Consider the following 16121-nt stretch of genomic DNA (forward strand, 5'->3'; position numbering starts at 1 on the left):
ATTACTAAATCTTTAACTTCAATTAAAATAAATTGAATAAAGATCAAAATATTTTAAAAAAAATAATGAATGATGCTAAAAATAACACTGATACAAACTCCCTTTTAAAATAAAAACTGTAACAAAATACTTTATTTGAAATTAATTAGTTCACATGATCAAACACATCTTAATTGAGGTTTTCCAGGAATGTCAGATGAAAAGATTAGAGATTACTTCATGTGAAAAATGTTCTTTTTAAGGTGAAATCCTGTGTGGGTTAAAACAAGTCATATCTCAAGCTTCAGGAAAGTTCTTATCTTACTCAACTCATAATTGTCATTCTGTGCATGTCGTCTGTGCTCCATCAGGGTCCACTGTTTCCATTATCTGATCCCTCTGGCAAAACAAGGCAACTACGCCATTGTGGCTAATGCAGCCAGCATGGACTACGACCCCCTGGTGGTGAAGCTGAATAAGGACATCAGTGCCATAGAGGAAGTGATGGGAGCCGCCCTGCAGCAGCACAAGTTTCAGTATATCTTTGAGGGTGAGAGTGACCTCTTGCCTCGACAGGAAGCTGATGCCTGAAGGAGTCTTTCTTTTCTGACGCTCTTCCTGTCTCTGTGCAGGTCTGGGTCACCTGATCTCCTGCATTTTGATTAATGGAGCTCAGTACTTCAAGCGCATCAGTGAGTCCGGCATCAAGAAGATGTGCAGAAATATCTTTGTGCTCCAGCAGAACCTGACCAACATCACCATGTCACGCGAGGCCGATCTGGATTTTGCCAGGTAGAATGCAAACGCACACACAAACACACACAAAAGTGCAATGTGTTGTCAACAAATATATATTTTTCGATACTGAAATATCTGAATGGCTTCAAAACATTTTCCGTAGATGCATAATATCAGACACACAAACTCCCCTCATTCACTCATTTCATTATCTATGGATAAGTATCGTTGGTTACAGGGTTTGAATTGTGTGTATTACACATAATTTTACTCATTCCCGCAGATTTTGTGCTCACACCCAAAATGCGCTCACAGACAGCTGCCTCAGTACTAGATTTACTTTTTTTCGCTGTTTATTGCGCTTAAAAAGTCAATACACAAAAAATAATGTTGAAATGCATTTGTTCACGTCGACACAATCAGTTATGTTTTAAGTGAACGTATACAGTTGAGAAAGAAATACATGTGTAACAGTATAATGTATCTGTGTGTCAGGTCTTAAAGTGACAGCAGACTAATATACCTGAGATAATATTAAGCATCTTCATGGCAGTTTTTCCCTTTGATACCATCGGTACAGTGTGTGTCTGTGTGTATATATATATATATATATACATACACACACTTATACTTTACAGTGTAACCTTAAATTACTTTGTTGTTCAATTCACATTTATTTGTATGGCATATTTCACAATACGTTTCGTTTCAAAACAGCTTTACAGAAAAAGGATCAGTTAATAAATACCATCTCTCTCCAGTTTGTATATAATTAACAGGATGTTTCTTCATTTTTATGTGAAGATCTCTCTCAGAGCTGTGAAATTTTTCTGCACAAACAATGCAAATCAATACCCGGCGGATTTCTTACATGATTATTACAGTGCTGGCTTATTGACCCCTCAATCTCTCATACATGATATCACGTGATGCATGGGTGGTACAGGTGGTGATTGGAATTACAGTGCATTGTTTACTCTATCAAGGCTCCTCTGATTAACCCCTCCTACACACACACGGCAGAGTCTCTCTGTAAACCCCTTTATGAATACATTGGCATTATCCTCATAAACCGCTTGGAAAACAAGATAATAAAGGAGCACTATAGCACTAGCCTCTTGCAGCTGTACCCCTGTCATTTACATCCAGCTTTGAGTGCGTATAAATGCCTTTGTGGTGAGGGATTCATTGAGAGAGATGGAAGCATATATGTGAATGCTGGGAGATGGAGCTAGGCCCATGAGGAAAAAGGGGAATCGTTGGCTGCCCTCCCATTTGAATGCTTGCTGTGGGCGACTGGGCCAAGGACACAGTAATAACCATCGATTTGAGTTAAAGCTGAGCAGTGCAGTGGCCAAACTCAGTGGCTCTCCTCTCTTGCGACAGGCTTTGGTCACAGTGCCATCTAGTGAGGAGAAACATGCCGTCAGGAACACTGCAGAGCTTGTCTCAAAACATGAAGATGAGCACATTTATTTATTTAAGCCAGTACAAACAGAGTCATTTGATTGCACAGGGCTACTGCCAGAGGTTTTGATGTTTAAATCAGGAGTAAACAACCTAACTAGTAGTTTTTCATTGAAATGACCTTGCGTCTGGTTGTTGGTCCAGTCCCCAAGCAAAATCAGAGTGCTTTTACTCTCGCTACATGCTCACACACGTACACATACACACACCATCTGCTCACAGCCTTAGACTGAGCCAGGCCATTCCCAGAGTCCTGCAGGTGCTTCAGTAATGTCTTATCAACGTCACCCAAACCTGGCAAGCGTCTAATGTGTTCTTCATCATGGATTGATCGAATTGAGGACAAATTGTTCCAAAACCTAAAACCCAGTTCATCTGCATTTTCAATCACTACATATGTACACTACCATTCTGCTATACGTAGTCGGAAAACTCCTTTTTCTCGATTTACTGAAACCTAGATGTAAAACGCATTTGCAGCTGCACAGCTAGCCCTATTAATCGTCTGGCTCGCTCATAGGCTCTGCTGCAGCAACTGTACATCCACGACCAATGAGACCAGAGCCCGTCAGGGGGCGTGGCCTCAGCCTATATTAGTCCCCGAATTCGACATTATAGTAGGTTTGTACGACTGAAGCAACAACTTAGTACAGTGTGGCTGGCTACGCAATACTTTGTTCCCTAACTCAGGGATCAAAGGTTAGGTGAGTCACCAAGTAGTTCCCTTCGAATGGTCACTTCGTATGGCGTAGCTATACGCAGTGGGAACGCTAAGCAAACCGCCGCACTGAGTAACTGGAGCTGGAGCGGTTCAAAAGGTGGACCCCTCAAAGCCCCAAATGTAAATGTAGTTGTCACTGAAGGAGTAAAATATGCTGTAGGGACGAATTCGGGGAATAATATAGGTTGAGGCCATGCCCCCTGATGGGCTCTGACGTGTAATGACGTAGAGTGGTCTCATTGGTCGCACGCCAGAGGCGCCCTCGCCATTGGATGTGCAGCTGCTGCAGCACAGCCTATGAGAGAGCCACATGCTCAAATGCGTTTTACATTTAGGTTTCAATAAATAGAGAAAAAGGAGCTTTCCCACTGCGTATAGCTATATTTTTATATATTTTTAAAATACATTAATAAAAGATTTGGATGGTGAGCAAAAGAGACTTGAAAATTGAAAAACACGAAATATCGTGCTAAACCCAAACTTTTGAATTTTACTGTAGAGTAGATACATAAGCAAAGATAAATAGCATTTTAACTTTATGCAAATAAGCAATGATGTAATGTGGCAACTACCAATGGGAGTGCAGAGAATAAAGTCCTACCTGCTGAAGTTTATCAGTTGTCTAATGTACACAAAATGGCAAGTAATGAAATCATTAGTTATAATCTGATTAGCTGGCTTTACATGAACTCAGTTCTGCTTTAGAAGTTTAGAAGTCCGGAATTGAATTTTCCATGCAGAAAATCCCAGGAATAATCTATTTTGCATAAACCCGCCCCTAAGCAACACAAAACCCTGAAAGTTATCAAAGAGTACTGTTGTCACATTGCATCTGGGTCAGACAGTCTCTCTTTCTCATTGGCAGATTATGCTGCAGTGAAGACCAGACAAAACAATATATATATATTACATTTACAAAAAAATGCCATGCTGATCACATTATCTCTCCCAGTGTGAAATATAAAACATGCTCTCTGATTCAGGAAGGAAAGGAGAATTTGTAAGAAAATTCACAGTTCAGAGACTGGCTGACTGACATGCATGGGTCAGAGGTCAAGCTGTTGGAAAAGCACCTGCCTTGTGAGGCCATTTGTAAAGGCTTCTGGAAAAAAAAACGACATTTAGCCAGCATGTCAGGATGACAGCCTGGACTGTTTACACCACGGCTGCTCTGTGCTCCTGATAACCACAAAACAAACCGCCAGCTGCACTTGACAGCACATTGGTCTTTCTGTGTATGCATGTGCGAGTAACAAGAGGCTTTTTTCCATTTCTGTTTATTATGTTTATATAGATAGATTCCTCTATATTTTTTATTTTTTGTTTGTTCTAGAAAATAAGATGCTAGGGAAATTAGCTTTCACACAAAATCTAACTCCCATCGGATACCAGCATTATTAGCAAAGGTGACCGGAATACAAGGCGATATATCCAATATTCATAATTTATTAATGTTGCTGATAAAATTAAGCACCATTGTGAATATTACCATGATTTTTTAGGGTTTTTTTCTATTTTTTTTTTTTTTTTTTTTCAGGGAATCTTTTGTATAAACTCTCATACAATTATTTATTTACATCATCCCTCAAAAATACTCACCAATGCCTCTGCGGAGCATTTTTCATGCATTAAAAAAAGTAGTAAAATATTTGTAGATACTATTTACTATATTACTATATTCATATAATGGGGCTTATTATTAAAAAATGTTAAATTAATTTTTTTCACATTTTCTATCTGAAATAATGCTTTTGTTTTTATGTATTTACTTACTGTGTTTTAGATCTTTATTTCCATCCACTTAAAAAAAAAGATCTTATATATTTGAATTATTTTGACAACGCTGTTAGGATAAAAAGGATGGTTCCTATAATTGAAAGCTGTAGAATATTGTCCAGCTCAATACAGTTACAGCAGTCAATTCACAGTGTATGCACCATTTATGAGCCTATTCCGATCGCTATCCTGTCCAGTTGTTCTCTCCTGTAAACCAGGTCAAACCAGCCTCAAAGTCTCACCTCACTTAAAAACAAAGACGCTGATGAAAGAGCAGCTTGTCTGCAAAATGTTCCCATTAAATTGAGAATCAGACCTGTCAGGAGGGAATTTCCAAGAAGCCTAATATGCACTTTTGCATGGAAAGCATTGGCATTTGTAACTGTGGGTGACGGCCATGCGTGTTCTGTTTGATGGAGAGGATCGTCTTGGGCATCTTGCCTGCTCTCTCTCTCTTTCTCTCTCTCTCTCTCTCTCTCTCTCTCTCTTTCAGCCACTAACTAATGTGTTGCTGAGAATGCGCTGACAGAAGCAGCCCTTAATGGCTTTAATATTGTACATGCTGGAAATGGGAGGAAACGAATTGTGCTGATTTGAGTTTTTTTTTTTTTTTTTTTCACTGTCTCCCTTCGCGCCAACATACATCTCCCAGCGTCCTTCGCCGTATGCATTATAAATTTGCTTAATACTCCTTGTATGCACTACTGTACACACAGAGCCTGTCTAATTAAAACTTAATGGTACTCAGAAAACACACACACACACAGGTGCAGGTTCTATATGTGAAGTTCCTGCTCTTTATTATCTTCTAATGGGAGAGAGGATTGGGAAAGGAGAGGAAAGGAAAGGAGGTGGTCTTAAAAGCCAAGAGTTAATCAGATTAGCTACTCACCACGGTTTTGCTAAATGCTTTTAAATGTGTGCGAAATGAAGTGTGGAGAATGACAGAGTTGGCCCATCAAGCAAACAAACAAACTTAGAAGCACACAGATAGTCAGCTGAACTTTTTATGTTGACTTAAAAACCCATGAAATTGCTCGATGAGCAAGGTATATTATTATATTATATTATATTATATTATATTATATTATATTATATTATATTATATTATATTATATTATATTATATACAGTAGTCAACATTTTTTTTTTTGTGATCAATTATTTATTCAATTTCTTACAATCATACTTTACACACTAGAGAGGGAAACATTTTCACAGGAGAGAAATAGGCTAACCATCATTACCAGTATAACAGAAGCACATAATATTGCTTGTTCAGATGCCAGTATCTCTTCTCCTCACCATATCCTACCCAACCCAAACCCACCCTCCAGCCCCTAGCTAGATTCGCTCAAGGTATGAGCAACACACAAAAAAAAAAAAAACATACTCGACACTCTAAGACATCCACACACATACATATCAGCCCTTTCCCATTGCCACCCGTCCATCCTACCTCATCGTAAAAACCACAAAAATCCGCAAAACATCATAAAACACAAAGCAGAACACCGGACATTGAAAGAATTCAGGCCTCCTCCTTCATATTATAGGAACCACATAGGTCAATACAATATTTGAGTAATAATTACATAACAAAACCAAACATTACATTGAATGCAAATTCCCCACATAAATAAAATAAATAAATAAATAAAAAAAAAAAAAAAAAAAAAAAAAATGACTTATCTACATTTCATTTATTATTTCTAATAGCTCTAACCAGCAATCAATATTAAAGGATTTTGTAAAATGTAAACGTGCTGTAGAAAGCTCTAGTTGAGCAATTTCCCGGTAAGAAAATAACCATTTACTCATTAACAATGTATGTGGTGGTTTCCAGCGACAAACTATCATTTTTTTAGCGGCTGTCAAACCAGCCAAGAGAAGACGTCTGTTATTAATAGTTAAATTTAAAGACGATGTATCATTGAGCAGAAACAAACATGGTGAAAGAGGAATGGGTCTTTTCAAAATACTTGACAAAATAGATGAAATACTATGCCAAAAACTATTGACCTCTGGACACTGCCACACCATATGGTAATAAGTAGCAATTGTATTGTCTGAGCAAAAATCACAAAATGGGTTGTCTCTAAGTTTCATTTGCTGTAATCTTCGTGGGGTTAAGTAAAATCTATGAATCAATCTGTAATGTATCATTTGATGGTCAGGGTTTCTAGATGATAAAGAGATATTTGACCAAACCGCACCCCAATCTAGATCCTCAGGAATGTCGATATCGGTCTTCCAGAGTCTAAAAAGAGATAAAGGCTTATAAGAAGCTGTAATTATAAACTTGTATACCTCTGAGACGATACCTTTAATTTTACCCTTAGTGGCACAAATTTCGTGAAGGGGATGATTCCCCAACTTAATACCCCAAGGAACGCCCTGAGCGCACATTGCTGTGCGTAATTGTAAATAAAAAAAAAAAGAAGTGCCCGGTAAGTTATATGCTTTCTTCAAGTCATGGAATGCACGGAGACCTTGTTCCCCTATGATATCATTGAGGACATAAACCCCTCTATTGCTCCACTGAGGGAACACAATCGGTTTCTTCTCAATTAAAAGTAAATGATTGTTGAAAATAGGAGATTGGGCAACAAATGTGTTTGGGATTTTAGCAAGTCGGTGTACTTTATGCCATACTGTAAAAAAATAAGAAATTATTGGCCCAAAATTACGTTTAACTGTACTAAGGGGTATATTAGAAAATACCAAACTAGACAGGCAATATGGATAAGTTAAGCGTTCTTCAATTGGACGCCATGAGACCAAAATTTCTGGATTCCTCCATATAGCAAGTGAGCGCAGAACAAAACTCCAGGAATACCACTCAAAATTGGGCAAATTAACGCCTCCTGATGATCTATGTCTTTGTAGAGTAGATGCTTTAATTCTGGGTTTTTTCCTATTCCATAAATAAAGACTAATGATTGAGTGAAGCTTCTTCCAGTAACCACCCGGTGGAGCTAGGGGGATCATACTACTCACAAAATTAACACGAGGCAAAATGTTCATCTTAATAACTGAAATTCTTGACTGAAAAGAAGTAGGGAGCATCCCCCATCTATTCAAATCACCCTCCACATTCTTTAGAACTTTATTATAATTATCAGCAGTTAACAAGTTGAGTGAGGGACTGATGGACACTCCTAAATATGTAAAGCTACTAACAACTGGAATATTAAACAGTGGCATTTGGTCATCCAGTCCCCCCAACAGCATTAAAGCCGATTTTGTCCAGTTTATTTTGTAACCTGAAATACTGCTGAAGTTCTCAAAAATTTTAAAAAGATGTGGAAGGGTTCTAGAAGGATTCTTTGTGAAAATCAGAATGTCGTCTGCATACAAAGAAATGCAATGTAGTGTATCTTGAATAATAATTGGTTCCAAAGCCTCCGACTGCCGTATTGCCTGGGCAACAGGTTCCAAAGATAAAGTAAATAAAAGTGGCGATAGAGGGCAACCCTGACGAGACGATCTTGAAACTGGAAACCTAGCTGAACAGTTGCTGCCTGTTATGACGACTGCAGAGGGGTTGGTATACAACAACTTTATCATAGAGATAAAACTATCACCAAAACCCATGGCCCGAAGAACAGACCACAGGTAACCCCATTCCAGCCGATCAAAAGCCTTCTCGGCATCTAAAGAGACAATGGCATTTTGATCTTCTGAATTGGAAGCAAAGTCTATGATATGAAGCAAGCGACGGACATTATCCGATGCTAATCTAGACTTGATGAACCCAGTTTGGTCATGATGAACCAAGTAAGTCATATATCGTTCTAAGCGTGTAGCTAAAACCTTGGCATATAGCTTGACTTCACAATTCAGAAGACTTAGTGGCCTATAGGAAGAGCAGTCGTCCGGTGGCTTGTCCTTCTTAAGTAATAGAGATATTATTGCAACATTTGAGCTAGCAGAGAAAGAGCCTCTATCAATAGAGAAGTTTAGCATATTCAACAATAAAGGACCAAGCTGAGGCCAAAAAGTCTCAAACAGTTCTGGTGGTATACCATCCAGGCCCGGAGACTTGCCTTTATTCATTGCCTTAATAGCTAAACTCAATTCTTCTAACTGAATTGGTGCCTCTAGGGAGCAAACAGCCTCAGGAGGCAATTTAGGTAGATGTAAAGATTTAAAAAATTCAGAACAGGCTCTATCATCATGATGCACCTCTGACGTATAGAGATTTTGATAGAATAATTGAAAAGTGCTATTGATGCATTCCGGGTCAGATGTTATATCCCCCTGTTGAGTCCTTATAGCTGGTATCTTTGCTAGATCATCATTTTTCCTTAATTTATAAGCGAGCAGACGGCCGGGACGAGCACTGTTACAGTAGTGATTTTGCCTAGTACGATGAATATTAAATTCTGCTTCCCTTATTAGCAAGCTGCTAAGTTCATTGACTAATTTCTGTCGGTTACAAATATTTTCCGAACAGGGATTGCTTAGAATTTCTTGTTCAAGAGCTGCAATTTCTGATTCCAAGCAATTTATTTGATGTTTTTTAGATGTATTAATATGGGATGCAAAAGAAATAGTTTTATTCCTGATGCACCCTTTAACCGCATCCCACAGCACTCGTGGGTCATCAACTGAAGGGCCATTTATTTTAATAAATTCCTCCAGCTCCGCCTCCAGCTCACGTATAAAAATATTGTTCTGGAGCAGAGATGTGTTAAAACGCCAACGAACTGCCCTGGATTGAGCAGCTTTTAATGAAAAACTACATGAGACAATCCTATGATCGGACAAAGCCATTGGGATCATTTCGGTGCTGGAAATGACATTGAAGAGAGTTTTGGATGAGAAGATGTAATCTATTCTAGAAAAAGATTTATGGCGAGATGAGAAAAAGGAAAATTCTCTAGAAGAAGGATTCATCATCCGCCAAGTATCAATCACTCCAAAATCAGTAGACAATTTCTTCAATGCAATAGATGCTAATCGCTGATCTCTGCTCTCTACTGCCCCTGTTCTATCAATATCATGAAGCCATACAGCATTGAAGTCGCCTCCTATCAAGAGCTGGAACTCTGGAAGATCCATTAAAATAGAGGCCAATGAGTTATGAAAGTGCTGATCAAAGCAATTTGGAGCATAAACGCTCATCAGTGCAATTTTAATACCATTATACACTATTTTGCAAAATGTAATTCGACCGTCATCGGATCCCCCTGTGCCCAGAATTGTATAATTTAAGTCACATTTTGCAGCTATGAGAACACCTTTGCTCTTCTTAATATAGCATGAGGAAGCGACCACATGGTAGTGTTTATTCTTGAATCTATGTACATCAGCTACAAGTAAATGCGACTCTTGAATAAAAGCAAAATGAATATTCTTTCTGTAAAGAAGCTTCAGGGTGCTTATACGCTTCTGGGGAGAATTAAGGCCCCGTGCATTCCATGACATAACATTAATAGTACTCATATTTATTCATATTGTAATTTTGCACATAAATATAAATTAACCAGACAAGAGCAAAAAAAAATAAGGTCTCGATAGGCACAATGTCCGGGTCGGCATCCAGAATCCCCCCACCCAACACATACCCCATACATACCCACACAGACATGATCATAAAAATAATAATAATAACAACAATACAGGCACACAAAAAAAAGAAAAAAAAAGAAAAAAGAAAAAACAACAACAATAACAAACATCTGAACAAACAAAAAATACTCAGCCTTGACCATCCAGAGTCCTCTCAAAAAAGAAAGAAGACTGCCCACCCTCCCAGAAAATATACCAGTCATCTTGGAAGACAGTCACAGCCCCACCACCCTCAGATCAAATATAAGGTTGCCTTTATGCTGTGGGTCAGCACCATAGTTAATTAAGCACACTAATATTATTCTCAAGACATTCTAACCATAGCACTTAACATAAAAGCTTGCTGTCCACTAAATATGCCCTAAATATAAAAAAACAACAGAAAAAAAAAACAACAACAAAAAAAACAACATATGGACAGCTCATATCCAGATATAGAAAGGAAAAACAAGACGAAAGACGCCTTAACACAGCGGTTCGAGCAGCTCTTAGGAACTATTGCTTAGATAGAGTTCTTAGATCAGTCTTACCCTTCGTAACTTTTATCCTCCAAACCAATGTTTTAGTCCTTCCGGGAAGCAACGAACTTTTCGCCATATAGCACAGCGGTTCGAGCAGCTCTTAGGAACTATTGCTTAGATAGAGTTCTTAGATCAGTCTTACCCTTCGTAGCTTTTATCCTCAGAGCCAATGGTTTAGTCCTTCAGGGAAGCAACGAACTTTTCAGCCTCGCTCACCTCTTGAAACGTGTACATTTCTTTCCCCCGTGAAAGTTTAATTGTAGCTGGATAGAGAAGAAAGGCCTCGAATCCAAGGCAGCGGGCATCATACATGATCTTATAGCACGGCTTCCGACGCCTTGTTGTGGGCTCACTATAATCTGCAGTAAATGTCAGTAGCTCGCCATCCACCTCAGGAGGGCTTTTCCTCGCCTCACCAAGCAGGCGGTCTCGATCCGTAAAACGGAGGCACTTAACCATAAGCGGACGAGGACGGGTCTTTGCGGAACCATGCGTAGGAGGTTTACCCAGGCGGTGACACCTCATCAGCTCAGGCCGCGAGGATTCGAGGGCAGGAAACCATTCCAAGATCTTATCCATCAGGTAGGCGCGAGCATTCGCCCCTTCAACTCTTTCCTTGAGATTAAATACGAGCAAATTATCCCGGCGTGCCCTGTCTTCCATCTCAGTTAGTTTAGCTTCATAAGTTTGTAAATTCTTCAAACTTAGGGCAGCCGATCTTTCCACATTAGCCACACGTTCCCGGAGGTTCACCGATTCAGTGTGAATGCTCTTTATCTCTTCCGTGTGCCGCGAGAGAGTTGCGTGCATATTATCAATTCGTTTCTCAAGTCTATTGAAGCGGACTTCTGATTTCTCGTCAGCCTCTTTAAAGTATTTCGCCATGGTCACCTCCATTACTTTCACCAGAGCTGCATTTTGCTCACCGAGCTCTCCGTGAAGTTCATCCATCGCGCTTCTCTGCGCAGCAATGGTTTGTCTTGTTTTTCGCATTTAGTCCCGACTATACTTTCTTTTCTTTTTTTTCCCCCTTTTCCTCTCTTTTTTTTTTAAAGTTGACGGTCAGATATAAAGGGGAAGGAAGAGAAGTGGAAAAAATGACCACACAGACATTAAATTATTTCAAATTTGAGGGGAGGTGGACGCCGAGTTATACTATACTGCCGCCATGACACCGGAAATACAGTAGTCAACATTTGAAGTGGATCGAAACGTTTCATCAGTTATACATGAATTTTTAACAACACCAGTTCTTGTCTTAGGGCATCTTTGAATAACTTTTTTGATCCACTTCATATTATATTATATTATATTATATTATATTATATTATATTATATTATATTATATTATATTATATTATATTATATTATACAGATTGTTCAAAACCTGTTTTGTAAACTAAAACGATTAAAAAGTTTTTCATTAATTTAAATAAATATTAATATTAAATAAGATAAATAGTTCAAAACTGACAACTAAAGTTTAAATTGAAGTGCTAGAATTACTAAAACTGAAATAAAAATAAAATAAAGCCACAAAGAAATATATATATATATATATTTTTTAACTTAGAAAATCCATAATATTATATTTTAATAATAATTATAATATAAATAATTATAATTATAGGTACCATGGTGGATCATAATTATAAATATAAATATATATATATTCATTTGTTTTATATTATTATATAAAGGTGGCCTTAAGTGGGGTTATGTTTAAAATGTTAATTTCAGATGTCAAATGAAGTGCTGTACAGTATATGAGACTGTCCTGCTTTGAGCCCTAATGAGCAGACAGCACAGGTCTGGTGGATTAACCGCCTGGTACAGTAAGGGTTACTGGGACACTGTACTGTCAGGCCTGTTATAAATGGCTGTGTTTTTTTCACTGTCAGAGATGAATAGGGGTTAATGGAACTGCCCTCTCTCTGTCCTGCAGGTGCACATGTGTTCACATTCACACTTTTTGGCTTGCTTTTCAGCATCTTATGGGTTGAATCTGTACTTTTTACTGGCTGAATATGCTGTGATCACTCGATTTTCCACGTTAGTGTTAATCTGCAGCATTAAAGCTCAGCAGTTTATAGGCGAAAGGGCAACACCATTACTTCCAAGTTCTTAGAGAATTCTTCACAGAGGTTTAGTAGAAGAAAGCTGGTCTGTGAGATGTTTGAGCGTGTTTGTTTCTGTCTTTCATTTAGCGAACCCTATTCAGCAAGTGGACTGTTAATCATTTAAACAGGTTATTTAAACTGCACACTTCAAAAGTGACGTTGGTCTAATTTCAGTTATACTTTTAGATTATTATGCTAGGATGCTAGGATGTTGCCAGTTTGATCTTTGCTTTTGCTTGAATCAAGGCCTTTGAAGAAAAGATTCTATAGAATCTTTTAGGATTCATTTTATGGATTTAGTTTTAAATAATTGAGTCAAATTTTAGGAATGAAACCACTTATCACTAGAAAAAAAATATTAAACATGAAATATTGTGCAATTATTTAAGACATTTATCCTTATATAGATCCTTTGGCACAAGTGTTCTTTAAAAGTGAATCAGGAATGTTAGGTTTATTTATGTATAGAACCTCATTGAACTTTTGTTTCTAAGACTGGAGATTCTCTGCACTGAAAAAAGTGGTGTAGAAATAACTTTCACTCACAAATTGCTAGTACATTTTACAAATAATTAAAGCAATGGCAAGTATAGGTGAAATTTTGAAGTAGAAAGGCAAGTAAGTTGAAATAAGATCAATTATTTTAGTTTACAACATCAAAAAAATATATAAATATATAGTGCATTTATGGTAAAGATCACAGCCACAAAGCATCTAGATGCGTAGCTGCATGTTCTCCAGAAGTTCATCACCTCAAGCCCTTATGATATCTGGCATGGCTTTAAAATGTGCATGTGCTCCATCATGAAAAGACTCAAATTGGCTTTTTCTTCCAATGTTTGCTCTGTATGGAGCACCTTTAAAGTGAGAGGTAAAATGGGCTCTTAGGCTCATTTAGAGTGCAGCCAGAAGTCTCTGAGCACCTGGACGAGTGTGCCTGCTTGATAGGGGAGTTAGAGAGAGTCCTGCTGGCTAAGGCCTTTCTGTGTGCCTGAGTAATGCAGAGAGAGAGAGAGAGAGATTTGGAGGAGTCGTCTGCTCTGATGGGGTCAAAACACATTCAGCTCTTATCACCCCTGTTACAAATGTGCCTCTGCTGCAGAAATAGAAGTTGTAAGCCCTTTTTGTGTGGGTGGGTGTGTGTATGCATACTTATGTGTAAGTGTCTCCTTGAACTATATGTCTAATGTTTAATGTATGTTTTCCCATCCTGCTGGTCAACAGCATGTTTAGGCCAAAAGGTCTGTGTAAAAAAAAATGTCTGATGTTCTCAACACGTTTTGTGAATGCAGGAATTCACAATAAAGAACAGTAAGGACTGTGTAAGAGTGTTTCGGCCCAGTTGACAGAACTATCATTTAATTTGATAATTACTCCCATGCTTATATTCTTACAATTTAACATTTGATTACACTTTATTTTAAGATGATTTACATTTTTATTTTAATCTTTATTATCTTATTTTTACAAACTCCAATGCTAGATTATTTCTGGTTAAATTAAAATGCTTTAGGGCTGTTAAACGATTAATCGCCATTAATCGCATCCAAAATAAAAGTTTGTGTTTACATAATATATGTGGGTGCACTGTGTATAATTATTTTATATATATAAATACACACACATGCTTGTATATATATATTTAAGAAATATTTTCATGTATATACAGATTTATATAGAATTTATATTATATATAAATATTTTATATATAAATAATATTTTCTTCTTAAATATACATGCATATGTATGTATTTATATATATATATATATATATATATATGAAGAGTTCAGATGCAAAAGCCTCTAAATGCCATTTGAAATTTTCTTCTTTAATGATGATTTTTATCAAACTTGTATATTTAAGTTCAGTAATTTCACATAAATAACAATTAATAGGTAATTATAATTGCCATTTAAGTGAAATCACTGAACTTAAATATACAAGCTTGATAAAAATTATCATTCTGGAAGAAAATTTCAAATGGCACTTAGAGGCTTTTGCATCTGAACTCTTCATATATATATATACACAAAATAATTATACACAGTGCACCCACATATATTATGTAAACACAAACTTTTATTTTGGATGCGATTTATCGCAATTAATTGTTTGACAGCCCTAGCTTTGCACTATATATACACCAAGTGTTAATGAATTTATATTGCTCTCACAGAGTTATGATAAAGCTGTTATATTGTCATGAAAAAAACTTTTGCAAATGCAAAAACGTGAGTTTATCCATGAATAAAGATCAGCAACACTTTCAAATGAAATAACACAAACTCTTTCCTTGTGTTTCTCTGCAGGCAGTACTATGAGATGCTGTACAACACAGCAGACGAGCTGCTAAACCTGGTGGTTGATCAAGGGGTGCGCTACACAGAGCTGGAGTACATCAATGCTTTGAGTCTCCTCCACCGCAGCCAGACAGGCGTGGGAGACCTGACCGTTCAGAACATGCGGCTGCAGCGCCTCAAAGAGATCATATGCGAACAGGCCGCTATTAAACAGGCTACCAAGGATAAGAAGATCACTACGGTCTAGAGTCGCGCGTTTAAACTTAAATCCAACAATGCTCTGAAAGGGACTGCCGCTCGTTACTGTCACATGCTTTGAGTCAATCACTCTTTCAAGCAAACATCATAGTGGTCATTTGATATCGGTTTCATTTCGTCTTGTTGCTTTTTTAATTTTTTATGCATATATATATATATATATATATATTTGTAAAGTACCTGGGGAAACCAGGGCTTTCCGCACACCAATGCACACACAGACACACATGCTCGCAGTAGAAACGGTCTAATAAATGAATCCCATGTATTGGTCTGGTTAGACCAGACGATACCTTTCAGACTGAGAGGAAGGATTCTCTCACTGTGGCTTGGGGACATTTTCGTCTCATTTTCTTACTTTATCAAACCGCTGCTCTCAATTATAGATCTTCCTGCACTCCGTCTCCCTGCCCGGCCCGCAGCCTGTGTCTGGAATAACAGATGCCAGATTAGAATGCCAGGCTTTTTTATCAGGCAAAAAAAGAAACCCCTCATTCGCCGCTTGTTGATTTGTTCTTCTTTCTCAAGAGAAGGAAATGGGAATTGCTAAACCCGTTTAGCATTTCTTACATTGCTCCCTACCTGTGTGTGCGTGTTTGTTTTTGTTTATTCCATATAACCCCGTCATCATTATGACAGACATTGATTGTGACATTATAAAGTT

The 16121-nt window shown here is 37.7% G+C and overlaps 1 protein-coding gene across 1 annotated transcript in view; it reads left to right on the forward strand.

Moving 5' to 3' along the window:
• exoc4 (exocyst complex component 4) overlaps positions 1-15901 on the forward strand; it is a 116478-nt gene extending 100577 nt beyond the window's left edge. The window contains exons 16-18 of the mRNA XM_039668056.2: positions 351-529; positions 612-771; positions 15209-15901. Of these exons, the coding sequence (XP_039523990.1) occupies positions 351-529; positions 612-771; positions 15209-15446 (577 nt within the window). The 3' untranslated portion in view covers positions 15447-15901. The remainder of the gene's footprint in view (positions 1-350; positions 530-611; positions 772-15208) is intronic.
• Positions 15902-16121: the final 220 nt, after the last annotated feature.

Source organism: Pimephales promelas, chromosome 24 (genome assembly GCF_988280905.1).
Source record: "Pimephales promelas chromosome 24, fPimPro1.hap1.1, whole genome shotgun sequence".
Lineage (NCBI taxonomy): Eukaryota > Metazoa > Chordata > Actinopteri > Cypriniformes > Leuciscidae > Pimephales > Pimephales promelas.